General features: G+C 40.0%; 4 protein-coding genes across 4 annotated transcripts; 2 read left to right on the top strand and 2 right to left on the bottom strand.

Moving 5' to 3' along the window:
* Positions 1 to 1,915: 1,915 nt before the first annotated feature.
* On the top strand, positions 1,916 to 3,315 carry LOC121863536 (cuticle protein AMP1A-like). Its single transcript, XM_042362227.1, has 3 exons — positions 1,916 to 1,978; positions 2,587 to 2,849; positions 2,961 to 3,315. The coding sequence occupies exons 1-3, from the start codon at positions 1,928 to 1,930 to the stop codon at positions 3,196 to 3,198; spliced, it is 552 nt and encodes a 183-aa protein (XP_042218161.1). The 5' UTR covers positions 1,916 to 1,927; the 3' UTR covers positions 3,199 to 3,315.
* Positions 3,316 to 6,074: 2,759 nt separating this feature from the next.
* Positions 6,075 to 7,276, top strand: LOC121863539 (cuticle protein AMP1A-like). The gene is made up of 3 exons (XM_042362230.1): positions 6,075 to 6,121; positions 6,528 to 6,790; positions 6,915 to 7,276. Exons 1-3 carry the CDS (start codon positions 6,113 to 6,115, stop codon positions 7,150 to 7,152), a joined length of 510 nt encoding a protein of 169 aa, XP_042218164.1. The 5' UTR covers positions 6,075 to 6,112; the 3' UTR covers positions 7,153 to 7,276.
* A 1,725-nt stretch (positions 7,277 to 9,001) lies between these two features.
* LOC121863657 (endocuticle structural glycoprotein SgAbd-2-like) lies at positions 9,002 to 11,356 on the bottom strand. The gene is made up of 3 exons (XM_042362410.1): positions 11,255 to 11,356; positions 9,607 to 9,923; positions 9,002 to 9,498 (listed from the first exon to the last, which is right to left on the bottom strand). Exons 1-3 carry the CDS (start codon positions 11,285 to 11,287, stop codon positions 9,282 to 9,284), a joined length of 567 nt encoding a protein of 188 aa, XP_042218344.1. The 5' UTR covers positions 11,288 to 11,356; the 3' UTR covers positions 9,002 to 9,281.
* Positions 11,357 to 14,704: 3,348 nt separating this feature from the next.
* On the bottom strand, positions 14,705 to 19,962 carry LOC121863553 (larval cuticle protein LCP-17-like). The gene is made up of 4 exons (XM_042362247.1): positions 19,768 to 19,962; positions 19,039 to 19,301; positions 18,699 to 18,928; positions 14,705 to 14,860 (listed from the first exon to the last, which is right to left on the bottom strand). The coding sequence occupies exons 1-4, from the start codon at positions 19,945 to 19,947 to the stop codon at positions 14,847 to 14,849; spliced, it is 687 nt and encodes a 228-aa protein (XP_042218181.1). The 5' UTR covers positions 19,948 to 19,962; the 3' UTR covers positions 14,705 to 14,846.
* Between the last annotated feature and the right edge of the window lie 5,986 nt (positions 19,963 to 25,948).

The raw sequence follows: 25,948 nt of genomic DNA on the forward strand, positions 1-25,948 counted from the left end.
TAATCTAGTTCACTTAAGAGGCTTAGCTTCGACCTCATAAATTTTACATTCGTCTTACTCACTCTACAGCCCGCTATGGTGTCGCTGCCCTCAATATACCAGACACAGTCAACAAACCAAGAACACGATCGTCATTCTTACATTACTGTTGAGGACTACATTATATCAGTAAACATTATTAGATATAACAAAAGTGAAGGAGCCCCTGACCACACAACTACCTCGTCTAAGTTATTATGAGATGAAACCATAAAGTATTAATCTGGCTGGAATTAAATTTTGTGGTAATGAGAACAAGTAAGAGTGGCAATACCGGCTGTCTCACCTTTTGTTTACATTGACTTGACTAGTCAGAGGGACGCCAGCCTGACCACCATCAGCTGACAACTCCATATTCTTATGTTAAAAACAGATACCGTGATCTGAAATTTAATTTTTTCTAGAGAAGGATTGTAATCTTGTAATAACAAAAATTCAGTAGAACTCCGTCAGTTTATTAGTAAATGTTCAAGAAATTTAACGTCAGAAAAGTTATCCGTAATCGTTTTCTGGGTTGATATATGATAATGGTGACAAAAATGGGAGAAATATATCACTACTATGATTTTAGCAAGAACGAACCACATAGTTATAGGAATACTTATGTGTTCAGTGGTTCATTCCTGGTGAAAGCATAGTTCAGGTTTACAGGTGTGTTTACTCTCCCAAGTTTACAGGTGTGTTTACTCTTCCCAGGTTTACAGGTGTGTTTACTCTCCCAAGTTTACAGGTGTGTTTACTCTCCCAAGTTTACAGGTGTATTTACTCTTCCCAGGTTTACAGGTGTGTTTACTCTCCCAAGTTTACAGGTGTATTTACTCTTCCCAGGTTTACAGGTGTGTTTACTCTCCCAAGTTTACAGGTGTGTTTACTCTCCCAAGTTTACAGGTGTGTTTACTCTTCCCAGGTTTACAGGTGTGTTTTACTCCCAGGTTTACAGGTGTGTTTACTCTTCCCAGGTTTACAGGTGTGTTTACTCTCCCAGGTTTACAGGTGTGTTTCTCTTCCCAGGTTTACAGGTGTGTTTACTTTCTTCCCAGGTTTACAGGTGTGTTTACTCTCCCAAGTTTACAGGTGTGTTTACTCTTCCCAGGTTTACAGGTGTGTTTACTCTTCCCAGGTTTACAGGTGTGTTTACTCTTCCCAGGTTTACAGGTGTGTTTACTCTCCCAAGTTTACAGGTGTGTTTGCTCTTTCCAGGTTTACAGGTGTGTTTACTCTCCCTAATTTACAAGTGTGTTTACTCTTCCCAGGTTTACAGGTGTGTTTACTCTCAGGTGTCTACAGGTGTGTTTGAGCATTTCCTGTGAGTTAGCTCTCCTATGGGTTTGAGTTGGAGCGGAAATTCCTCATGAGTTGGCTGTCAGAAGGCTTCATAAATGACCCCTGGAGTAACTTCTCATATGTCAATGTGGCAATGTTTTTATTCCCTGGATAAAGATATAGAGGCGCTGTTATTATTATTATTATTATTATTATTATTATTATTATTATTATTATTATTATTATTAGATTACGTAAAAGTAAGGTTAGATTAAGTTATATAACATTTTCATGGGTTATTTTGGTCAGTACCGATTCTATTGATTTTTTGGTTTATTTGTGTTTATCTAGAATTAGTACAAACTTTCACAATTCTGAAATATATTTATATGTATCCGTAAAACTCCTGATAAAAATATACAGGATTATCAAAAGTAAGCAATGAACGCAAGGGAAGAGAAAGCACACCCAGACGCGTTCTAGGTGCTCGATTTTTCTTTGAAGTGACGTTGAGTAAATGACGAAGGCGGTGAAGGGCAGTTCGTTCCAAGGGCGGCTTCTGCATGAGGGTCAATACAGGAAAGTCGGTCTAGTGTGTATGAGCTCACGACTATTTAAACTCCAGATGGCCCTCCCTCAGCATCACTCCCTGACAGCCTCTACCAACATGAAGTTTGTAAGTGTGTGTGGCTCCTCAGACCTACCTTGTTGAGACGATTCTTGTACACCTGGCTGGCTCTACCGGTGCTTGCGTCATTAAGTGTTATAAAGGAACATTTTAGAAACTTGTGTTATTTTGGATGTTTGATTATGTGTCTTAAGTGTCCCAGCTAACATAAGGCTTAACTCTGAATAAAGTAATGTAAGTTTTTGAGTAATGATGTGTTTATTTAGAGCAAATCTTACTGTATAATTGTGTACTTGTGTTCTTTATTACTTTTGATATGTTTTATCTTTAGAAAGAAATTTTTGACGACTAGTTCATATACTCACACACACGCATAAACTCATATCATCACTTCACTCGCTTTCACTCATCCTTTACTGCTCTACACTGCCCTCTAATGGACAATGGACGGAGTTCCGTTAACAGAGGTCAAGGTCAGTTTTACACAATACAGTTACGCGTCACTCTGTAGTGTATTGAGATTGTCGCTCTTTGTCAACAAATTCGAAACTAAAGATACTCAATTAGCATCTACTTCTCTCCAGGTTAATTCTTTCTCAATTACTCAGATTATTTTTCTTTTACATGGCATAAAGATCAGAGTCTTTCTTCCTCAGTTGATCCTCGTCGCCGTGTCTGCCGTGGCCACCGCCGCCCCTGATTACAACCCCCCGGAGGCCACCTACGGCGCCCCCGCTGCCTCCAGCAGGGCTGTCTCGTTCGACACTGTCGAGGTGGTTCCTATCCTGAGGGACGACCGTGTTCAGGAAACAGACGGAAGGTACAACTTCGACGTGGAGACTGGCGACGGCATCGTCCTGTCCCAGTCTGGGTCTCCAGACGGTCCCGATGGAGCTGTTGTGAAGGCTGGCAGATACGCGTAAGTTGTCAGACCTGATGAAGTTTTATATAAAATACAATTTATATTTGAGGATATATAGATGGAGTTATTATATATTGTATATTATACATATTCTATATACATCTACAGCTACACTGCTCCTGACGGCACCCCAGTCGAAGTAACATTTGTAGCCGACGAGAACGGCTACCAGCCCCAGTCTGACCTGCTGCCAGTGGCTCCCGCCTTCCCCCACCCAATCCCTCAGTTCGTGCTGGACCAGATCGCCTTCGCCGCTGAGGAGGACGCTGCCCGCGCCCGTGGAGAGTCTGCTGGTTTGAGGTCTGCTGCCTCCTCCCCATCTAGCTCATATGGACCCCCTCAGTAATACTCTGTATTCTTCACTTAGTTCTGAGGAACATTAATATTTATGTATTTATTGCATCTGTGTTTTAGACAATGTGGACGTTATCTCTATTGCTAAATAAACACAATTGATAAACTATCTCTTTCCCTTTTACTTACACCAATAATTTGTTAAATGTTGTTGAAATATTTAGTTCTTAGTGCTTAGGTCTTTACATCTGGCAGTCCTATAATACACAGACCGACCGGCCGTCAAAGTTGACTGCTAGTGGGTGTAAGGTGTTGTAATAGTCCAATTACTAACCATATTACGCGCTTAAAGAACTTAGTCGCTGAAGCGCAATATTGACATAAAAACAACTTACACCGTTTCCTTTAACTAACAGAACAATAGATGAAGAGTAGCAGACACAACGTTCTGTAAAAAAAACTCTGGTGTTCGATGAAGATATTACTACACACGTCTGACAGTTCCCTTACCAGACATTCCATCGTTTTGTTAATTTTATTTAGACAATCAAGAGCCGCTGTTTTAAGTTGTTATCGGATAGTGATTATGACTGAGTAAACAATAAAACTCCTTCAAATGAAACAAACTCTTCATAACTGTGAGAACTCCGTGAATACAATGAGAATTAAATCTGATTAAAAGGTTGTAATATATATACCAGGGACTGAGAACAGGCGTATGGGCAGTGTGGGTTCCTAACTCTGAAGGGACTGGAGAATAACTATTTACACTTTGAGAACATTTGGACCAGATATCAATGTAAATTCTATCTCCAGGAAACTCAGTCATATGTCCTTGCATGAAACTCCAGACTATAAGAAGTAAAAGAATTATTTAGAATTATTAGTAAACATGGCATTTCAGTACCGTTTTGGGTGTCTTTAAGGCCAAAAATATAGAAAATAAAACAACATACATCTGGAAATGATTATAGAGACAAGAATGAAGATTACTAGTCTATATACGTGTCACAGATTACGGCTGCCATGAGAGTATTGGTGCACTCAGCACCTACCAGCCCACACTTCCGTCCTACCTAAGATATATAACAGAATTGGGTATGAAGTCACCAGCGTCAAGCAGTGTAAATACATTCTTGGATTAGCTAATTATGTTAGGAAGCTTTATAACCTAACCCCTTGTGTACGGGGTCCCTTCTCTACTGAATAAAATCGTCTGGAATTAGCCAAATAAAATATTAATAATGGCGTCTCCATAGTGAAGGAGTTAGAGGAGATAGTCTACTAATATGCATTTTATGTGATTCCTCAATTGATTTTCGACTCTGGCACTGAGTGGTCTATCTCGACTTATAAAATTTATTAACAAACTTCGAATCAATAATCTGTCTTGAGAGAAAAGTAGAGTATTTATATAAGAAATTAATAAGAAACAAGAAAGAAATTAGTAAATAGTTGTTAGTGAAAGGTAGAGGAGGATTTTATTCTGTCGTATCATCTTGTGTATAAAAAAAAAAATACTAAAGTGACTTAACTTAAAATCATTGTAACTGGAGCTGCTATCCTTTGCTCTCTTGGGAAGTTTGTTAAATTTTGTTAGCATAATTTAATCTGAGTTATGTAATTTCCGTCATAGAATTGGTGATCCATTTATAGCTTGAGGTTATTAGAATAGGAAAAGGGGAGGTATCTTAAGTAGACATTCACTACAAACTAGAAACTCACCCAACAAACAGCATCATGCAACTCGACCTATTATTTTACTTTAGGCAGGTCGACCATTTCAAGATTTCCATCATCCTGTTTACCATGATGTTTATGGCATGTTAACGATTGTCTATGTCCTCACCCCTTGTAACCCCTTGTTGAGTATACTACATCCACAACTAGACATATTAATAGGATCGATCAGGAGGTGGTAGGTGGCAGTTGACCCGGGAGAGCTTCCTATACTTGGTTCTTCAGACACGTATCAACAATTCACGGATTTCAGGGTTGGTTAAACTACATTAAATTTGCTTTACATTGAATCACATTACGACTAGCGTTTCGAATTAAGGCATAGAGAAAAAAATGAATTAACGAGTTATTTAACACATAATGAGAAAATTAATCATTTATAATTAGACTTTAACTCACAGACTAGATGGGTGTAATTGCATGACGAAAACACATGAAATTACAATGGATACAGCGTTCACTGTCCGTTCTAAGGGATGCTGGTCTGATCTTAGGGCACAACCAGTCCATCCAGCTATAACCAGGTACCTAACTTTACAACTGGGGAAGTGAAGGCGGTCGAGTGCACTGCCAGACACGCTGCTTCTTTGTGTACCTAAGGTCTAGTACACAGTGTTCTGTATCTACACTACTGAGCGGACCGTGATGTCTACGGTATCCACTTTCAATTGGTTTCACTACTAAAGGTACAAGGAACAAGCCATCTTCATGAGTATAGAGGAGTTGTGTGTATCACCGTAGTCCAGGTAGATATTATATCCAGTTTATGTTCTCCACGACCTCTTGGTAAGGGAGTTTGGTAGCTGGTAAATACATACACAGTGTTATTGATTAATATGTATGTGTATTATTAATTATCATATACATTTACCGCATATCGTATATCAGGATTGTCTTCACCGTAGCCAAACACATACACTGTGGACCAAAAAGAATTAATTATATATGATCTTTCATTAACTTCATCTATTCTGAAAAGGCACAAGGAGTGTCTGGTTACTGAACGACGAAGAAAAAGTAAGAGTATTAAGACAGTCTTAAATATATTATGCGAGATTAACTTTTCCCTGAATAAAGAAGTCAGGAAATGTCGGAGGCGGTGAAGGGCTGATCGAGACGGATCAAGGGCGGGTCAACAATGGTAAGTGGTCCAGTGCGTGAGCTCACCAGTATTTAAGGTCTGGACATCTTTTCCAGAGCATCAGTAGCTCACCACCACTCCCAGCATGAAGTTTGTAAGTGTCCTGACCTATACTTGATCAACACCTCACCTATAATGGCTTATTATTTTATTTAAATACAGATTACGCTGTTAAGAAAACCAATTAATTTTCGTTCAATAAGTCATTTGTCTTGATTCAGAAACGTAGACCATCTAACTCCACCATCCCGGACACCTTCCTCACGCTCATCTCGACCAAGTACTCCCTCACCCCCCCATCTACCACACCCTCGGTCACCCACCTTTATTTTGCCCCTCTCCCCCTCTCACTACTTTGCATCATTAGGATTTATATTTGTATTTTGATTTCTCTTCTTTCTCCAGATTCATATTTTTAGGAGTATCCAATTCTACTGCAGCAAAACCTGACACTCATCTTATAACTACAGTTTGATTTAATAAAAAATCTGTTACCTCAGGTGATCCTCGCCGCCGTGGCCTCCCTGGCTGTCGCCGCCCCCCAGTACACCCTCCCTGAGCCCAGCTATAGCGCTCCCGCTGCCTCCAGCAGGGCTGTCTCGTTCGACACTGTCGAGGTGGTTCCTATCCTGAGGGACGACCGTGTTCACGAGACTGATGGTAGGTACAGCTTCGACGTGGAGACTGGCAACAGCATCATGTTCTCCCAGTCTGGGTCTCCAGACGGTCCTAATGGAGCTGTAGTGACGGCTGGCAAATATGCGTGAGTATTTTTATAACACAAGCAATTGAAATTTTCTAATATAAGGAACATCTTGAAATATTTGGATTCTCCTTGAAAATTAATTGTCTATAATATTGACTCTACATGACACTTACGTCCACAGGTACACCGCTCCCGACGGCTCTTTAATAGAACTGAAGTTTGTCGCTGACGAAAACGGCTTCCAACCCGAGTCAGATATTCTGCCAGTGGCTCCCGCCTTCCCCCACCCAATCCCTCAGTTCGTGCTGGACCAGATCGCCTTCGCTGCTGAAGAGGACGCTGCCCGCGCCCGCGCTGAGGCCAATGGCATCAGGTCTGCTGCCTCTTCTCCCTCCTTGACTTACGGAGCACCTCAGTAACCTTTATTTAACATGAGCCATCCCACTCCAAGGATCTCCACCCACCTTCCTGTATTTATTTCATTTATGCCTTAAGTACTGTATGACTTTTACTGTACATGTGCAATATATATATTCTGCAAGAGTACCTATTTTCTTTACCCAGTGGCTTCATCAGATGATTCCAAATCACTAATAATTTTTTCATAACAGTATTCCATCTTTATGAAACCTGTCTGTTTGTTTACACTTTGTTGCTGATGCTCCTCCCACTCATTCTCCCAACCAATCGGAAGAGAGTACGTATAAATTGTCTGAATCGGTCTAAAAGTGAACAGGTAAACGCGCCCAAAATCTTAAATGCATTTCTTGTACGTTTGTGTCTCAGGTGCGCCACAGTCTGAGCTACCTTCTCCCATGAGCCACTATACGGGATGGCCTCAACCCCCACACTAATCTGACAAGTGCAGCACCGTGACTTGCATGTACGCGGCAGACTCTCTCACATCTGCTAGGGTACAGGACCGGTTCTCTAGGGCGAGTGGATAAGCTTTTGAAAGGATAATTAAACCTCTAGAACATTTTGCTAGATGTTGATGGCAAAACTTTGCACGGTGAAGTTTATGAGTCGTAGTGTAAGATCATTGTGACTCTGAAGTTTATGAGTCGTAGTGTAAGATCCTTGTGACTCTGAAGTTTATGAGTCGTAGTGTAAGATCCTTGTGACTCTGAAGTTTATGAGTCGTAGTGTAAGATCCTTGTGACTCTGAAGTTTATGAGTCGTTGTGTAAGATCCTTGTGACTCTGAAGTTTATGAGTCGTTGTGTAAGATCCTTGTGACTCTGAAGTTTATGAGTCGTAGTGTAAGATCCTTGTGACTCTGAAGTTTATGAGTCGTAGTGTAAGATCCTTGTGACTCTGAAGTTTATGAGTCGTAGTGTAAGATCCTTGTGACTGAAGTTTATGAGTCGTAGTGTAAGATCCTTGTGACTGAAGTTTATGAGTCGTAGTGTAAGATCCTTGTGACTCTGAAGTTTATGAGTCGTAGTGTAAGATCCTTGTGACTGAAGTTTATGAGTCGTTGTGTAAGATCCTTATGACTGAAGTTTATGAGTCGTAGTGTAAGATCCTTGTGACTGAAGTTCATAAGATCGTTGAGACTGGATACCAATTGCTTGATATATATTGACAATCACAGCACGATTCCATTCATGACTAGTGAGAGAACTTTGTATTAATTAGCAATAGAAGGTAAAGCTAAGAACTCCTATTGCATATCAATAAGTGAATGGCCTGTTTATTCACCTACCTACATGCCGAGACAAGACTCATTTTCATATATCATTTAAATTAGGGTTTTAATTTGCGGGGGACCAGATATGAAGAAATTATAAATGAATACATACACAATAAACTAATTAATCTAACCTAAGTTAATCAAAGCAAACCCTTACCTGCCCTAACTAACATGATGATCTTAGAATATTTTTATAGCATATTATGTCATGTTAGGATAGGTTAGGTTAGGTTAGGTTAAGCAGTTTGCAGTCATTAATGGTTTAGTCAGCTGTGGTGCCACACTATATATCGTTGCCTGATTGATAACTCGAAATCTACTTAACGTAAGTTGTGTAGCTGACTAAATGGTATTAAGACATTTCTTAACTTTTATGTAGTTGACACTGAAAAGTGAAAACAGAGCACATATAAACTTACTAGTTTGTAAGTGGTGGTGCGAATACAGCACACTGTAGGTTAAGCCATTTTCAGTACACAATGAGGCTAGACTGCCGCCTGTACTTCCGTATTTTTAAAGTTAGTTACCATCATAATCAGGTATGGTATGCGTGAACATAGAGATGAACGTAGCTTAGAAGAATTGTAACTTTATTACCAAGATATAGTGCATATTACAATCAAAATGGATGTAAGTTTGTGTAATACTGAGTTGATGTGTAGCTCATGTTGGGTGTTCAACTTGTACATGTCTCACATATCAATGCCGTAGGTTACGCATAGAAAGAAAAATGTATCTTTTTTATCATGCTTCTTATTATTCATACACACCATCTTTCATATATTAATTGTATTATAAATATAATATATACATGAGGGAGGTCAGCGTTAGAGTGGTTCATGATGAGCAGCAGTTACTGAGGGGCGCCGTAGGTGGGAGAGGGAGCGCTCCTGACTGCAGCAGCCTCAGCGCGGTCTTCCTCAGCAGCGAAGGCGATTTGATCCAGCACGAACTGAGGGATTGGGTGGGGGAAGGCGGGAGCCACTGGCAGAATATCTGACTCGGGCTGGAAGCCGTTCTCGTCGGCGACAAACTGTACTTCGATTATAGTGCCGTCAGGAGCAGGGTACCTGTGTCATGGGGAGTTTGTTACTCAAGCAGTTATCATTATTAGTAGGTATTTGTTGCACTGTATATTCTCCAAACTCGGTATAAACTGTCATATACTTGATACTCACGAATATCTTCCAGTTTGGACCACAGCTCCATCAGGGCCGCTAGGAGAACCAGCCTGATATAAAGAGATGCTGTTGCCAGTCTCCACGTCAAGGGTGAAGGTACCGTCGTCCTCCTGAGTACGCTCGTCCTTCAGGATAGGTACCACCTCAACAACCTCACCGGCAGACTTAAGCAAGTGATCGGGAGCGCCGTAAGTCTGTGGAGGCTCGGGGGGGCCATAAGTGTATGGAGGCTCTGTGGGGGTGGGTACTGGTGGAGGGTTGTAACCGTACTGGGGGGCGGCGATGGCCAGGGCAGCGACGGTGGAGAGGATCACCTGTGATAAAAGTAAACGTTATGAAAATTGGCTTATGTCATTCAAGACTGTCATGTTTATCTTGATTTAATTCCAATCTACAGTTCTTCGCGACTGTCCATGCTAAGTTAAATTCTCGTGTTTTATCACATTCATTCTTTTTGAGAAGCCCGACTGAAGGTATGCATAATCGAAGGAAAGACTATGAATTTGCACACACACATGAGCACAGTACTTGGTGCGACGAAGGCGAGGGGGAAGACACTGGCTTCTCCCATTCATGTTTGCTGAGTAACGATCATAATTTAATAGACTGAAAAATAGTTTATAAGTACAGGACACTGAGTGTATGTAGTAGCACCACTAGTCCTGAGTGTATGTAGTAGCACCACTAGTCCTGAGTGTATGTAGTAGCACCACTAGTCCTGAGTGTATGTAGTAGCACCACTAGTCCTGAGTGTATGTAGTAGCACCACTAGTCCTGAGTGTATGTAGTAGCACCACTAGTCCTGAGTGTATGTAGTAGCACCACTACTAGTCCTGAGTGTATGTAGTAGCACCACTAGTCCTGAGTGTATGTAGTAGCACCACTAGTCCTGAGTGTATGTAGTAGCACCACTAGTCCTGAGTGTATGTAGTAGCACCACTAGTCCTGTGTGTATGTAGTAGCACCACTAGTCCTGAGTGTATGTAGTAGCACCACTAGTCCTGAGTGTATGTAGTAGCACCACTAGTCCTGAGTGTATGTAGTAGCACCACTAGTCCTGAGTGTATGTAGTAGCACCACTAGTCCTGAGTGTATGTAGTAGCACCACTAGTCCTGAGTGTATGTAGTAGCACCACTAGTCCTGAGTGTATGTAGTAGCACCACTAGTCCTGAGTGTATGTAGTAGCACCACTAGTCCTGAGTGTATGTAGTAGCACCACTAGTCCTGAGTGTATGTAGTAGCACCACTAGTCCTGAGTGTATGTAGTAACACCACTAGTCCTGAGTGTATGTAGTAGCACCACTAGTCCTGAGTGTATGTAGTAGCACCACTAGTCTTGAGTGTATGTAGTAGCACCACTAGTCCTGAGTGTATGTAGTAGCACCACTAGTCCTGAGTGTATGTAGTAACACCACTAGTCCTGAGTGTATGTAGTAGCACCATGAACCCCCTCCCCCTTAAATTCAGTAGTAAGTACTGTTTGACAAGTGGTGAAGATGTACTTATACCACCCAGACGCATTCCTCTAGAATACACAAAAGTAACAGGAATATTATTAAATAGAATCGGAACCAGTACTTAGTAAGATACCCTGTGGCAGCCCAACACACAATGACTGAACCTAACATTGGAAGAGATACTCACAAACTTCATCTCTGAGGCTCGAGGAAGACTCATACTCTTGGCTTATCTACAGCACTATATATACACTAACACTGGAGAAAGGACTGCCCTTGGTTAAGACAGCCTTACCCTCACTGCTGCCTGAAGAATACCCTACCGTGTCGACACACTTTCCACGCTATAGGTCTTGCATGACAATAACATGCAAACTGTACATGTACCTTCTCTTTGGGAAACGTCGGGACCGTAAAAGCAGAGAAGTCTTATGAATGTCCGTTCTCGACTGCGCCACATCCCATTGAACATAATGAGTTAATACTTGGTTATTCATTGATTTGTGATGTCATTACTTCTAGAATTCTGCCTGTAACTGTGACGTCAATGTAGGGAGCATGTGGCTGAGAAAAAGATTTTTACATTTTTAATTATTTTATGATATAATAATTATTCATTCTCAATTTAATTTTCCAGTCGTTACGGATAGGATGTGTGCATGAAGTTAATATAGCATTACAAATAATTCAAGTTCACTTTTAATCATAGTGAGTCCTTCCCAATCCACGTACAAAAAATTTAAGTTTAGTACAAGAGACAAAGCAAAAATATCTCCTTTAGTAAAATGTCTCACAATAATGTCACTAAGTTCTTTAATTTCTTTCTTTGATCAATGAAAACCTCCTCAATGATTTTAAGGTAACGGGACATGATCACTCTCTAGGGACATGATCACCCTCTGGGGACATGATCACCCTCTGGGGACATGATCACCCTCTAGGGACATGATCACCCTCTGGGGATATGATCACCCTCTGGGGACATGATCGCCCCTGGGACCCTGAAGGACACACGTCTGGTTGCGGGTTTAGTGTGTGGTGTAGATCAACAGACACAGGAGTCAGCTCTCTCTGCCCATGCACTAATTTCCTCATTTTCATTCTGGTCATCCCTAATATATGTATCCTCGTGTCTTGTATTAAGTAAGATGGCATCGCGTGCTGTGAGTTTTGTGAGTCAATATAATGGGAAAGTTGTTATCTTTCCTGACTGGTAGTCCATTAGTCTCGAGGCCGAACCTAAATTAAGGAATCAGTGTATTATTGAAATCTCCTATGAGACAGTATTGCTGTAATGGTGGAACCAGAGCCTTACCAGTCTGTCTTAAATACCCATCTGGCTGACAAATAGGGAGAGGTATACCTGTCTTCTCTCAACCTGTGTGTGTGATTTATAACTAAGATGGGAGAAGTCACTCCACTTGTTCGGACTGCGAGTACTGGGGATGAAGGACCCATTGCGATGGTGGGAACTAGAAAATCTCGATTAAGCTGCTGGAGGGAGGAGAAGGTACCACTACTGTTTGGTTAATTAACTGTAGTTGGCAGGGGCAGGATTTGCTAATAAGTTCATGCAGCCTCTCTTTCCACAGGTGAATTTACTTTTCTTCACGTCACCTGAATCTCTCCAGGCGCAGCCAACCAATGCACCTGAAGGAAGCGCTGACGTCTTGGCTTTAAATGAAGATGACGAGGCATAAAGCCGTGCAAGTTGTTCCTCCAAGGTCATGTTAAACCACTCGAACAACTCTGACACATTTTCTCACGTGGCTACTCAGAAGAACTAACTTCCATGTCGTCCCGTCATTAGTGATGTTTCTGGCCAACTAACAACTTGTACCTTTGTATCTGTTGATTAAAAGAGTACGATCGAGAGTCATGTGTCGGGTCAAATGCAAGAGATCCCCCCTGAGGTGCTACAGTCCGCGATACATTGTCCAAAGAGATGTTTTTTCTTCATTTTTCTCTCGTGTTATGCGTTAATTTGCTGAGTTTGTGTAATGAATATATCTGAAGCGCCAATTATCTCATTATCACAGCACAGTTAAGAGGGAGATGAAAATACTATTAAAACGATGGACAGTATTGGTGCCTGTGTGGTGAAGCACAAAAGCAATGTTTACATGCAAAAAATGAAGCTAATCAGACCAGACGGTGGGTAACCTGACCTTAGTGTGGCAACCCTCAACTCACCCTCAGCTAAATCTACGTGAGGTTTGTTACAAGTTCACCTGAGATACGAGCCCGGTGTTGTCCCTCCCTGGGTGACGCCATTTAGTGTTCTGTTACGACTCGACGTGTTCGTACTTGATACTGCTGATCGTAAAATACTCATGTTACGTCCTGAATTACTGAATCACTTAACGCTTCAAGGGAATATTTACGTAAACTTGGCCATGTAATGTATGTGTCAATCAGCTGTTCTTGTAAGAGATGGTACCTTTTTACAATAGGTTTCAGGTGAGGCGGACTAATGAATCATCCCGTCATGTAGTGTACACTTTCGTATATTCTTCGTCCACGAGATAATCATGAATCCGTGTTAAGACTCTCAGGTGTTCGTACGAAAATTTCAGAATGCATTTAACGGTTTGAATTGAACTAAAGTCTCTAAATAATACCTTCAGAGAGCATCAAAATAATATTAAGACTCGACTTTAATTAGGCAAGTTCACTTTGCACTAGATGGAGACATTTATTAGAGAGACAACTTCAGAACAGGACAGTGAAAAAAAATCATATGTTGTTTTGTTGTAATAACCTGGAATAAATAAAGATGGTCAAGGTAGTGAAGGAGTCTGGCCAGTGAGAGGCAGAAGTGAGAGGGTAAACCATAACTGCCCAATCACCTGTCGGAAATTAATTAAGCAGGTAAGAACGATGCAGTCTATTAAATGAAATGAAAAGTGAATGAATGAGGACTGTTTGAAGGGATTATACCTTATACAACATTGTTTCTTTTTGCCAGTTTTTGTTTCGATTTTATCATTTATGAGAGAGAGAGAGAGAGAGAGAGAGAGAGGATGGGTTATAACACGCACGTCTCTCTCTCCACCATGAGTTGCAGGCACCAGCAGACCTTTACCTGCACTTGGGAATTTTGGCTAATCATTCTCACACTTTTTGGTGTTATAAACTCGATCATGTCCTCTTTCCTGGCTCGTCTTCACCAGTCTTTACTTTATTTCTTAACTAGCGTGAAAAATCGCCTAACTCACAGAAAATCCTAATGAAAATAAGAAATAAAAACGAAAGTAATGATAAAGGAAGAGTCTTAGGATTTTATAATGTTCAAAAGGTAAGAAAAAGTTCACTGAATGTTATTGATTAACACAGCTTCAAGCGGGGTATTCATTTCAGTCAGGTCGGTAAAGGTGAACACTGAGTTGGACAAAAAAAGCTACAGAAGAGTCCACATGTCTTTCTTTCTCCCTACACATCTATCTCTACCCCTCCACCTCCACCTCCACCCTACACCTCCACCCTCACCTCCATCTACAAAGGGTAACAGTAATGTAACAACAAGGTGCTCACCCACACACACACAGGCTCAATTATCATAAAATGCAAACTAGGTCTCAGTTGTTCTACAGTCCACATATATCACAGCATCACATGGAATAATAAAAGGAAATCATCAGGTATGAATGCATATATTCATAAAGAACACCATCTTATTTACACTTCACTTAACATACTCGTATATATATAAATACAGACAATAAATAAGTAAAAGTCAGCGAAGATTCATAAGTCGATTACATGACGTCAAGGGATATTTACTGGGGTTGACCATAAGACCGGGATGGGGCAGGGGCAGAGGCAGAGGCCCTGACTTCAGCAACCTCAGCGCGGGCGCGGGCAGCATCCTCCTCAGCGGCGAAGGCGATCTGGTCCAGCACGAACTGGGGGATTGGGTGGGGGAAGGCGGGAGCCACTGGCAGCACGTCAGACTGGGGCTGGAAGCCGTTCTCGTCGGCGACGTACTTCACCTCCACCAGAGTGCCGTCAGGAGCAGTGTAGCTGTGGAGGAAGAATGTATAATTTAATTCACTAAACTTACTCGTGATGCTATGAGTAACAATGAAAGCTTTTGAGGAATCAGAACTCATAAGAACATTAAATATACTCACGAGTATTGACCAGCCTTAACCACAGCGCCCTCTGGACCATTAGGAGAGCCAGACTGGGACATAACGATGCCGTTGCCAGTTTCTAAGTCGACGCTGTACCTTCCATCTTCCTCGTGGACGCGGTCGTCCCTGAGGATAGGTATAACCTCCACACTGTCGATGGAGACAGCCCTGCTGGAGGCAGCGGGGGCGACGTAGCTGGGCTCAGGGAGGGTGTACTGGGGGGCGGCGACAGCCAGGGAGGCCACGGCGGCGAGGATCATCTGAGGTAATAAAGTGACTGCTGAATTTTGTCTCGTTTCTGTAAATCTTCGTACGAGTGAGTTGTTTAATTCGTGTTGCTTTATGACACCAATTACTAGACATTTGATTACATATTCTGTAACAAGAAGATTCTTGTTAATAACTTTTTAATTAACATATACTGTATGATTATCTATATGTATACAAATTTAAGGATCTGAACAATCACTATGTATGTTATATGATACTATGAAATGTTTACACATGACTCGTGTGTTTCTTTGTGCTATTTTTTTCATAAATACAATTATGATTGAATATTAAATGCTGTGCTAAAAATCATTAATTTTTATGATCAAAATAATTGTAATTAAATTTTTCCGGCGCTGGACACCAGGAATATTTCCGTGGACTTATAAACATCAAGTCTTCGCTAGCAGGTTACTAAGTTCCTTAGCGGAGCGCTGTACACTTACGAACTTCATGGTGGTGTTCGTCGTCTCAAACTGATGGCCTGGAAATGGTACCTGGAGCTTATATAGTGGTGACCCACCAGGTCTTCCCGGTACTGACCCAAGGCGAGTAGACGCCCTGAGTCAACCCTGACTTGCCCTTCACCGATGCCCAGCCCTCCCCAGCTCTTTATCTCAGAAACTTTTCCCTACACCATTCCTCCTATCCCTCTCTCTCTGTCTTGAAACGTCTTCCGACCGTGTTTGTTTGATTGATTGACAATTCACATAAACAAGAGGAAGACACTCGGATCTAATTTAGCTAATACACTAGTGATTGTGGGAACATCTCCTTAACTCCTCGAGGACGATACTCTGCATATCCTCGCCCCTTGAGAACGAAAACTTAAACCATTGTGCACTACTATGAAATCCATTGAGTATAATGTCTCAATCCTTGCTTTAAAATTACCAAATTTCTTGAGTACGATGACTTTGTGCTGAGGGGGTTAAGTCCTCATTGTCAATTTATTTAACCATAAACCCTTAACTGCTTAAGATATATGAATGAATCTTTCTTACATGTATTATAAGAAATGTGACTCTGATTCTTAATTCGGTAAATTCTTATTATGGTTTAAATATTTTTGGATGTTTATGAATTTTCACATATGGCCAACACTCAATGGCCATGTTTCCTCCACTGGCCTGTGTTTTTATTTAACTATTTCAATGACTCTTGTTTGTCTTGAGTTTATCCACATTTTTGCCCACGTTTATTTACAAACAATAATACTGTCACTTTAGACGGTGTTAGATTTAGTTTCTATCGTTGTCTTGGTCATAATTTTCTGTTAAGCTATGTTTATTGAGTCTATATTTTGGTAGGTCTTTGGGGATGTTTATATAAGCTTTGGTTTCACTTTATTTTAAATTATACAGCTTAAGGATAGATATTTTTTTTCGACGATATTTGATTGATACTAAAATAGGAGATGAAAGAAAATTTGTCACAAGTTAATAGGATTATTGATAGGATGATGTTAGTTAAGCTGGTAACGGAAGAAGGATTGCACAACGATGGAAGCTTTCAGGGATCTAGTAAAACAGGTACCGGCTGGAGAGAAGACAGACATTGGTGAGGTCCTGAACAAACACTTGGGGTAAGATGTATACGGGTATATGCTGGACGGTTACGGATTCGAGAGGAGATACGAAGATGGATAGAGTATATAAAATGTGATTCATATTAATTCTTCAGTGTGAATACCGAGCTTAGGAAGAGGGGTGCACACTTGTTGATTTACAGGCGTAGGGGAAACATTGCCCAAATGAATTACAGCTCAGTGATAGTTGATATGATAGAGGTATACAGTGACAACATCAATATATTGGCTGTTAGGGAACTCATGATTGGGAAATATTTGGCCCAAACGGTATAAAAAGAAAAAGTGCTACAGAGAAGAGTGTTGCAGTGGCCGGAGAGTCATGAGAACAAGAGGTTGAAAGTGAATGCTGATAGGATGGAGGTTATGGTGGGTAGCAAAACGGAAAGAGATACGATCAGGATTATGGCTAGGAGAAATGAGGAGTTGACACAGGTGTACAGGTTTAGTTTACGAGCAGTGTTAAAGAAAGAGGGAGATTTTTAGGAGCAAGTGAGGGGATAGGATGAGAGCGGGATAAACGAACTGTAATAAGGTTGAAGTAGTTGTTATTGCATGGAGCAGTGAGGAAGAAGAAAGAGATGTTGATCAAGAATACTGAGATGTACTTGTTTTAGTAGATATTGAGAGTGTCACTGAGAAACTGGTTGAAAGTGAAGATTTTAGAGCAAGTAAAAGAGGCAGGAGTGACGTGTATAAACAACAATAAGAGAAAACATACGAAGATAGTTTGTTTACTTGGTACGACGAGAAGGAGGAGGGGGAGGGCGACCAGAGGAGCCTTGAATGAATCGACCAGAGGGACGAGATACAGTTGAAGATAAGAGTTAAGATACAAAACACGTGGTTAAGAGAGGCGTGGTGAGTATCAGGCTGAGGGTGATAGAGGCACAAGAAACAGGAGCATGATAGAAACGGATCCTCAAAAGACAACTCCTAGTCATCAAAATCAGCTATAGTAGAAGTTAAAACCAATAGTATCTATGATTTCTAGTTTGTGTTTATCATTTTATTCAAAATATCACACTGATGATAGGCAGGGGCAACACGCTGAGTCTAATGGTATTTATTTTAAGAATCTGTTTCCCTTGTAAAGTTAAAGTACCAAACACCATTTCAAGGTATAAGGATCTCAAGTCGCAGTTGGCAGAGCATGTTGTTGTAAAAAGGAATGTAATAACAGAACGGAAAGATCCACCCCGGGACTCATAAAAGGTAAATATAAAAATTATTCTATGAGGAAAATTTTGATATTTAGTAGTGTCAGAGAGCGTGGGAGAACTGAGGTTAAAGGCAATAGAATCACACGGTAGAATCAAGAGTGCGTGTGGTTGAATTATGTGGCAGCTACAGGGAATAGTGTTAGTGGACAGAAAGTTCGCATTTTTATTATATTGTTTTAAAATTCAGAAGTAAACAGCTTTGTTCAGGTGATCGTTCAAGGGATTCCCGGACATATATCGAGTAAACCATCTAATAAATTTATAACAGGAAAAAAGTGGTAACAAAAAAATCTCTTGTATAATGAAATTGTATTTTTTTTATTACATAGTACAATATGTATATTATATACAATAAATTATTGAATGAATGAAGTGTTTAGAAGTTATTTAAAAGTTTCATTTACTGGGGTTGACCATAAGACCGGGATGGGGCAGGGGCAGAGGCAGAGGCCCTGACTTCAGCAACCTCAGCGCGGGCGCGGGCAGCGTCCTCCTCAGCAGCGAAGGCGATCTGGTCCAGCACGAACTGGGGGATTGGGTGGGGGAAGGCGGGAGCCACTGGCAGCACGTCAGACTGGGGCTGGAAGCCGTTCTCGTCGGCGACGTACTTCACCTCCACCAGAGTGCCGTCAGGAGCAGTGTAGCTGTGGAGGAAGAATGTATAATTTAATTCACTAAACTTACTCGTGATGCTATGAGTAACAATGAAAGCTTTTGAGGAATCAGAACTCATAAGAACATTAAATATACTCACGAGTATTGACCAGCCTTAACCACAGCGCCCTCTGGACCATCAGGAGAGCCAGACTGGGACATAACGATGCCGTTGCCAGTTTCTAAGTCGACGCTGTACCTTCCATCTTCCTCGTGGACGCGGTCGTCCCTGAGGATAGGTATAACCTCCACACTGTCGATGGAGACAGCCCTGCTGGAGGCAGCGGGGGCGACGTAGCTGGGCTCAGGGAGGGTGTACTGGGGGGCGGCGACAGCCAGGGAGGCCACGGCGGCGAGGATCATCTGAGGTAATAAAGTGACTGCTGAATTTTGTCTCGTTTCTGTAAATCTTCGTACGAGTGAGTTGTTTAATTCGTGTTGTTTTATGACACCAATTACTAGACATTAGATTACATATTCTGTAACAAGAAGATTCTTGTTTATTAATTTTTAATTAAAATACACTGTAGATTTTCTGTATGTATGCAAATTACTTTAAAGATCTGATCAATGACTATGTATGTTATATGATACTATGAAATGTTTAGACATGATTCGTGTGTTTCCGTATGCTAAAATGCATTTTTTTATAAATTCAAATATGAATAAATGTTGTGCTAAAACCTATTACTTGTACTTGGTATACGCATTATATTACTGTCATTTAGCTTTTAGGCACTGAACACCAGGAACATTTGCCAAGACTTATAAACATCAAAGTCTTCGCTAGCAGGTTACTAAGTTCCTTAGCGGATCGCTGTACACTTACGAACTTCATGGTGGTGTTCGTCGTCTCAAACTGATGGCCTGGAGATGGTCCCTGGAGCTTATATAGTGGTGACCCACCAGGTCTTCTCGGTACTGACCCAGGCGAGGAGACGCCCTTGGTCAACCCTGATTTGCCCTTCACCGATTCCCTGCCCTTCCCATCTCTGTATCTCAGAGACATTTATGTAAATCATTCCTTTCTCTTTCTCTCTTTTTCTCTCTCTTTCTCATTTAGATTTGCTCATTAAAATGCAATTTTATTATTTTCACAATAAAAACTTAAAATAATACCAATGAATGGAATTAAATTATTGCTCAATGGAGAATGGTTGATTGTTTTAAAGGCTTTCGTTCTGCTGGTGAATGACGGCTGCTGGTGTTTCCGCTGTGAGTGTCGAGGCCGTAGACTGTGTAAACTGTAACGTGGGGGACTCGGCTCAGTGGGGAGGGGAGTGACGCAGCAAGGGGCAGTGACAAGAGCTGGCCACACAACAATCTGACCACACAACATTCTGGCCACACAACTTCCTGAACACACTGCGGATACCAGTTGCTCAGTGCTGAAAATATATAAAATCATGAACTAGAATACTACACGAGATTAGTTTCTTCCAGACGACATGAACCAATGAGACTAACCCTAAACTGTAACTAATACTCTCCTATGATCTTTAGGATAAGTCAACATAAATTAAATTAGTTTCGTTTCATTTCATTTCCGAATTACTGTATTTATATGACTGACCGGATTTGTGGTCCTAGTTTTGGGTACATTTCCAATACTGACAGTCACATACTCATGATTGTCGCTGGTTGTACACCCTAGAGGCATGATGTGCGATATCAAAAGATGTGGTCAACCTAAGTAACCCTTTCTGATGATGATGAACACCGTCCGCTCTGCCTGTCCTATAACACAAACCAATATCATGATCGGTGAGCAGACGTCCAAGATCTACAACTTGGCGTCGTCTCAAGTCGGGTCAGTTTGCTGATACATTTAGTTGGTAAATATATATGATAGCGCAATTCTAAGAGACCCGAGTCATTTTCACTTTCTGAGCTTAATGTTAAGTATACTTAGGAGAATGCTGCTTGTTCAGAGTGAAATGTGGAAAACCACTGATAACTGGAGAACTAATGAGGTCATCAACAAAGGTAATCCAACTTCGGGCACTCCTGGTCACCTTGGAAGGCCGTGTATATATAAAAAAATGACTGGACTAAGAACCACCTTGAGGTATTCTGACGTAATATAATCTAAAGGAATCTTGGTGTTGATCCTGTTCAGGTAACCTCAGGTAATCTATAGTATAAGGGGAGAGAAGTAACGTGTGATATACAGGTAAAGTCAATACAGTGATATAGTGCACTGTTATCTATTTATCTTCGTTATATAAGACGTCAGGACGAAACAGCCAAACGATTTTTTTTAACCCCTGTGAGTAGACAAACAGTTGAAGACTTGTACCATTAGTTTGGAGTCTCAGGTAGACAGAGGGACTCTTATTGTTGTTTTCATCAGACATACTAACGTACCGGAAAGGTTAGACGTGTAACCAGACACCTGTGGGGAGGGTGAGACTCTGACGTTTATTTTATTACATCAGTATCAATATATTCAAATTTTGTCTCTTTGAATAATAATAATAATAATAATAATAATAATAGTAATAATAATAATAATAATAATAATAATAATAATAATAATAATAATAATAATAATAATAATAATAATAATAATAATAATAATAATAATAATAATAATAATAATAATAATAATAATAATAATAATAATAATAAAGAACAAGAATTCTCACGGTTCCGTCTTCAAGTGAGGAAAATCCATTGAAATATCAAAAAATTATTTTTCTCTCAATAAACAGGTTTCCAATTAATTATGTAAAAACACGAGACCAAGGTTAATTAACATAACGCTGAGTCACACACCTCCATCCAAACCTCCCACACACCTTGTCCCAGCCAGATGACAATAAATTTCATGAACCAATTTTTTTTATCTTAGTTCACAGTTCGTCTCTTCTCCTCCCTGTCCTAAGATGAGAATATATTGTTGACTATCATCCTCTAGTCTTCAGTTGTGAGAGATCTAATAGAAACATATTAAACCATCATCAAGTTAACCATTGTCCTAGATGGGTAAAGAATGTGTCAACAAGTAACATATCACTTCTGAGCTTTACGACCAATACCGTCATGGATTCAGTACCTCTCAGGGAAGTAGTAAACGACAAGACCTCATTTATCAAACTGGGAAAAATCCAGGTCAAGAATGAGTCTGTGTGTGGCAGAAGACTACAACACTCGTCACAGCTGTTCTCACACAACAGAACAAAGGGAACTGTGCGTCAGCTGAAGTAAACGGAAGAGTGTTTTTGTAAAGAATGTTGCCTCGTGGTTCTGTAAGGCTGGAACGTCGACATGAAGCTGCTGGGGGTAGGACGAGGGGGTGTTCTTGTTACACAATGAGCGGCCTTGTGCCCCTACCCTCTCCACTCCATTCTGCCTCCTTACACACGCTGACCTCGGCTTTACATATAGGATTAGATTATCGGTCTCTCTCTCTCTCTCTCTCTCTCTCTCTCTCTCTCTCTCTCTCTCTCTCTCTCTCTCTCTCTCTCTCGACTTCTTGTATGGTGAGGATAATACAATCTATCACTATTACCCTACTGCTATAAATTATTATCGACCACAGGCTCTGACACGTACCAAAACTTTACAAGCTTGAACAGAATCTTAAATCTCCTTATAGGATTAAATATCTATGTAAGCTAAGAATTAATGCTGAGTCAGTAGCATTAGAACCTGATACCTTACACAGTTGACTAAATAACCTGTAAATCAAGAGGTTTGTCAGCGAAGGATTTACTGATATTGAGAGTAAGTGTAAACAGTGATGGACTCAGTTTACTAAGGTACATAAATAGTTAATAAGTGAGTAGCCAATTATTACAGGTCATATTAACTACGACTAATTCTATTGGTCTCATTAACATATACAAAAGATACAGAAAAATCCTGTTATAGAAAATTACAGTTCCAAATTATAATACATTTTCACTTGTATGTACAATGAAAGGAGACGATGAATTTGTAACCTTTAATTCAGTTATGTTTAGGTGTATTTAAAGCTAATTAATTTGGACAAAACATCTTTTCAACAGGTGTAAATTATATGTACAGGTAAATAACCCATACATGAAATATTATCTCAGTCTCATTCTAATAATAATAATAATAATAATAATAATAATAATAATAATAATAATAATAATAATAATAATAATAATAATAATAATAATAATAATGGTAATAATAATAATAATAATAATAATAATAATAATAATAATAATAATAATAATAATAATAATAATAATAATAATAATAATAATAATAATAATAATAATAATAATAATAATAATAATAATAATAATAATAATAATAATAATAATAATAATAATAATAATAATAATAATAATAATAATAATAATAATAATAATAATAATAATAATAAAAACACAATTCAAAGTTACTGAACGTTATACAAATACACGTCAAGAATGGTACATATTTTAGAGGTAGTTACAGAGACAACCTTTGAGAGGATATGATACCAGATGTCCTTAGAACATTACCCACACCACCTGGGATAAACTGAGTGTTAGGCAGAGAGGAAATACCTTAGGGTGGGTCCATGAAACTCTGCGGTACTGAAAATTAACTTATCACACGCACCCTCCCAAGTCCTGTTAGGTTCGTGGGTGTGTCTAGGTCCAGAGGTGTGTGTGTGTGTGTGTGTGTGTGTGTGTGTGTGTGTGTGTGTGTGTGTCCTTTCCTCGATGCCTCTATGCCCATTCCCACGTGCCCTTCGTCAGGTCACTACACCCAAACTCAATCACCTCTCTCTCAAATCCCATATGTCCCTACTCCCAAACAGCCCTTTCTCTTTCCACATAACCTCCCCCATCCCTCCACCCCACACGCTCACTCTCCTCATCCCTATGTAATTCGAGACAGAGTTCCCCCCTTTCATGTGTTTTTTTGTAACTTATTTCAGGTATTTGTAATCTCAAGGTGAAGTAAGCATCGTCAACAACAACAATGGTGTACTTGTTTACCTGTATGTAAATGAGGCAAACTTGTAGAGCTAGTTTTGTGTATATGTAGAGAACAGAGGAATTTGGTTGAGAAAAGTGTAACTATCAGAGGTAGAGAAGGGATGACTGAAGGCTGGTGATCATCTTGAGGTGTATGTACGATCGTCAGATACTGTACATATGTGTGTTTTCCTGAGCAGACCAAGACACACAAATTTCGTCTTGTAACTTCAAGCGAATGTCGTGAGGAGACAAGATAAGGTGAGATGTTTTTTTATACTATTTAATAACTTAGCCAGAAATAAAGAATCGTGTGTGTCCCGTTAAATACGATCATATAATTTTTCCCCATCTTGTTTTAGCATCAAATTATAGGTCTCTTTAGGGTTTAGATCTGATTCAGTAACCACTAAAATACGTTAGTTATTGGATTTTATCTATTACCAAACCCGAATCCTTCGGCGTTGAAGTTCGACTTACATAACCAATTAAATTAACCTTAGTCATGAAAGTCCAATGTGATTGGCTGTTTGGAAATCTGTTACAGACATGTGATTTTCTAAGTTTGCTTTGTCAGTGTTCAGAAAGTCCTCGTCATCGCTGGCTGCTCTGTTCTGTGAGTTCTGAACCCAAATTGTCTAAGAGATATTGTTATATTTAATCAAGTGAGTGTTAGTTTATATATCTTCACTGTCTATGTATAACAGCATAAGTAACATAAATAACTTTACTGCTGTTGTTGATATAACTTATTTATATTATTACGTAGTAGAATTTACAAAATAAGTTTCGACATTTATTATTACATAATACTGCAACAATTATTAAGTAAGTTAGGGATATAACACATAGGAGTAACACCATGAGTGACATACACACCAGGAGTAACACCATGAGTGACATAACACACCATAAGTGACAACATACCAATAGTAACACCATGAGTAACACAACACACCAGGAGTAACACCATGAGTAACACAACACACCAGTAGTAACACCATGAGTAACACAACACACCAAGAGTAACACCATGAGTAACACAACATACCAGTAGTAACACCATGAGTAACACAACATACCAGTAGTAACACCATGAGTAACACAACACACTCCATCGAAGAGTTTCATAAGTATACGTACAGTTGTTCTTTCTCTATGATTATATATTTAACTAGACATTAACTTCAAGCGTTGGCCAAAAGAGTAACATGCAATGCCCCCCAGTACCCCGTCATGAGCCACCTGAGAATATTCGTAAACTTGTACAATCTTCAGGTAGTGTTGTAGCCGATGGAAAGTGGACGAATTAAACTGGCCACCAAACCACCAGTGTTCATGGGATAACACCAACTACTGAACTCCTTTAAGGTCTTCAAGGACTTAACATCCTCGGCAAGTTTCAAGAAAATGTGAGAATATCTGAGTGTTATCTCGTCTAATGTTAAAGATAAGGAGGGAGGTGCTGACGAGGACGTGGCATCATCCTCCTTTTCATTATCCGCCGCGAAATCATCCAAGGATATGATTATTTGGTGATGGAATGAGGTTTTGTAAGCTGAGAGAGCCTTGTATCAATCCTGAGTAACGAGGTCATGATGAAAGAGAATACCTGTAAAAAGAATAAGAAATATATATATTATTGTACAGTAATTTCCCCACAGAGAAATTAACTTGTGACCAAAATATAAATGAACAGTAATCTCCCCAAGGTAAATGTAATGAACTTATGGGGGAAAAAATCTAATTGGACGGTAATCTTCCAGCTATCAATATAATCACCTTGTTTTGATGACGAGGAGTGAGTAGGTAGATGCACGATACATGGGGAGAAAATTATATGTCTCCATTATAATGAATAGACACTGTACACGGCCGACTCTTAGGCAAAGACCAAACATTAGTGCTTTTGTAAACACCATCGACATTTATTGTACTGTATTATTAGTCATTAGCTTACCTGAGTTGTCTTACGGGTTATGGGCTCTCGAATCAACCTCACTAAAGCATTATGTACAGTTTAGTGGAATCGATCTCCCTCGTTGTATCACTGATGTGTACCGT

The sequence above is a fragment of the Homarus americanus genome, unplaced genomic scaffold (assembly GCF_018991925.1).
Source record: "Homarus americanus isolate GMGI-L3 unplaced genomic scaffold, GMGI_Hamer_2.0 scaffold41366, whole genome shotgun sequence".
NCBI classification, from domain to species: Eukaryota; Metazoa; Arthropoda; class Malacostraca; order Decapoda; family Nephropidae; genus Homarus; species Homarus americanus.

Coding starts and splice junctions, on each gene's coding strand:
- LOC121863553 (XM_042362247.1), bottom strand. CDS start 19,947: ATGTCTCTGAGATACAGAGATGGGAAGGGCAGGGAATCGGTGAAGGGC. Junction 19,302..19,767: donor CGAACACCACCATGAAGTTC/GTAAGTGTACAG, acceptor TTATTACCTCAG/ATGATCCTCGCCGCCGTGGC. Junction 18,929..19,038: donor GTTAAGGCTGGTCAATACTC/GTGAGTATATTT, acceptor CTTCCTCCACAG/CTACACTGCTCCTGACGGCA.
- LOC121863536 (XM_042362227.1), top strand. CDS start 1,928: ATGGCCCTCCCTCAGCATCACTCCCTGACAGCCTCTACCAACATGAAG. Junction 1,979..2,586: donor CCTCTACCAACATGAAGTTT/GTAAGTGTGTGT, acceptor TTTCTTCCTCAG/TTGATCCTCGTCGCCGTGTC. Junction 2,850..2,960: donor GTGAAGGCTGGCAGATACGC/GTAAGTTGTCAG, acceptor ATACATCTACAG/CTACACTGCTCCTGACGGCA.
- LOC121863657 (XM_042362410.1), bottom strand. CDS start 11,287: ATGAGTCTTCCTCGAGCCTCAGAGATGAAGTTT. Junction 9,924..11,254: donor GAGCCTCAGAGATGAAGTTT/GTGAGTATCTCT, acceptor CTTTTATCACAG/GTGATCCTCTCCACCGTCGC. Junction 9,499..9,606: donor GTCCAAACTGGAAGATATTC/GTGAGTATCAAG, acceptor CCCATGACACAG/GTACCCTGCTCCTGACGGCA.
- LOC121863539 (XM_042362230.1), top strand. Junction 6,791..6,914: donor GTGACGGCTGGCAAATATGC/GTGAGTATTTTT, acceptor TTACGTCCACAG/GTACACCGCTCCCGACGGCT.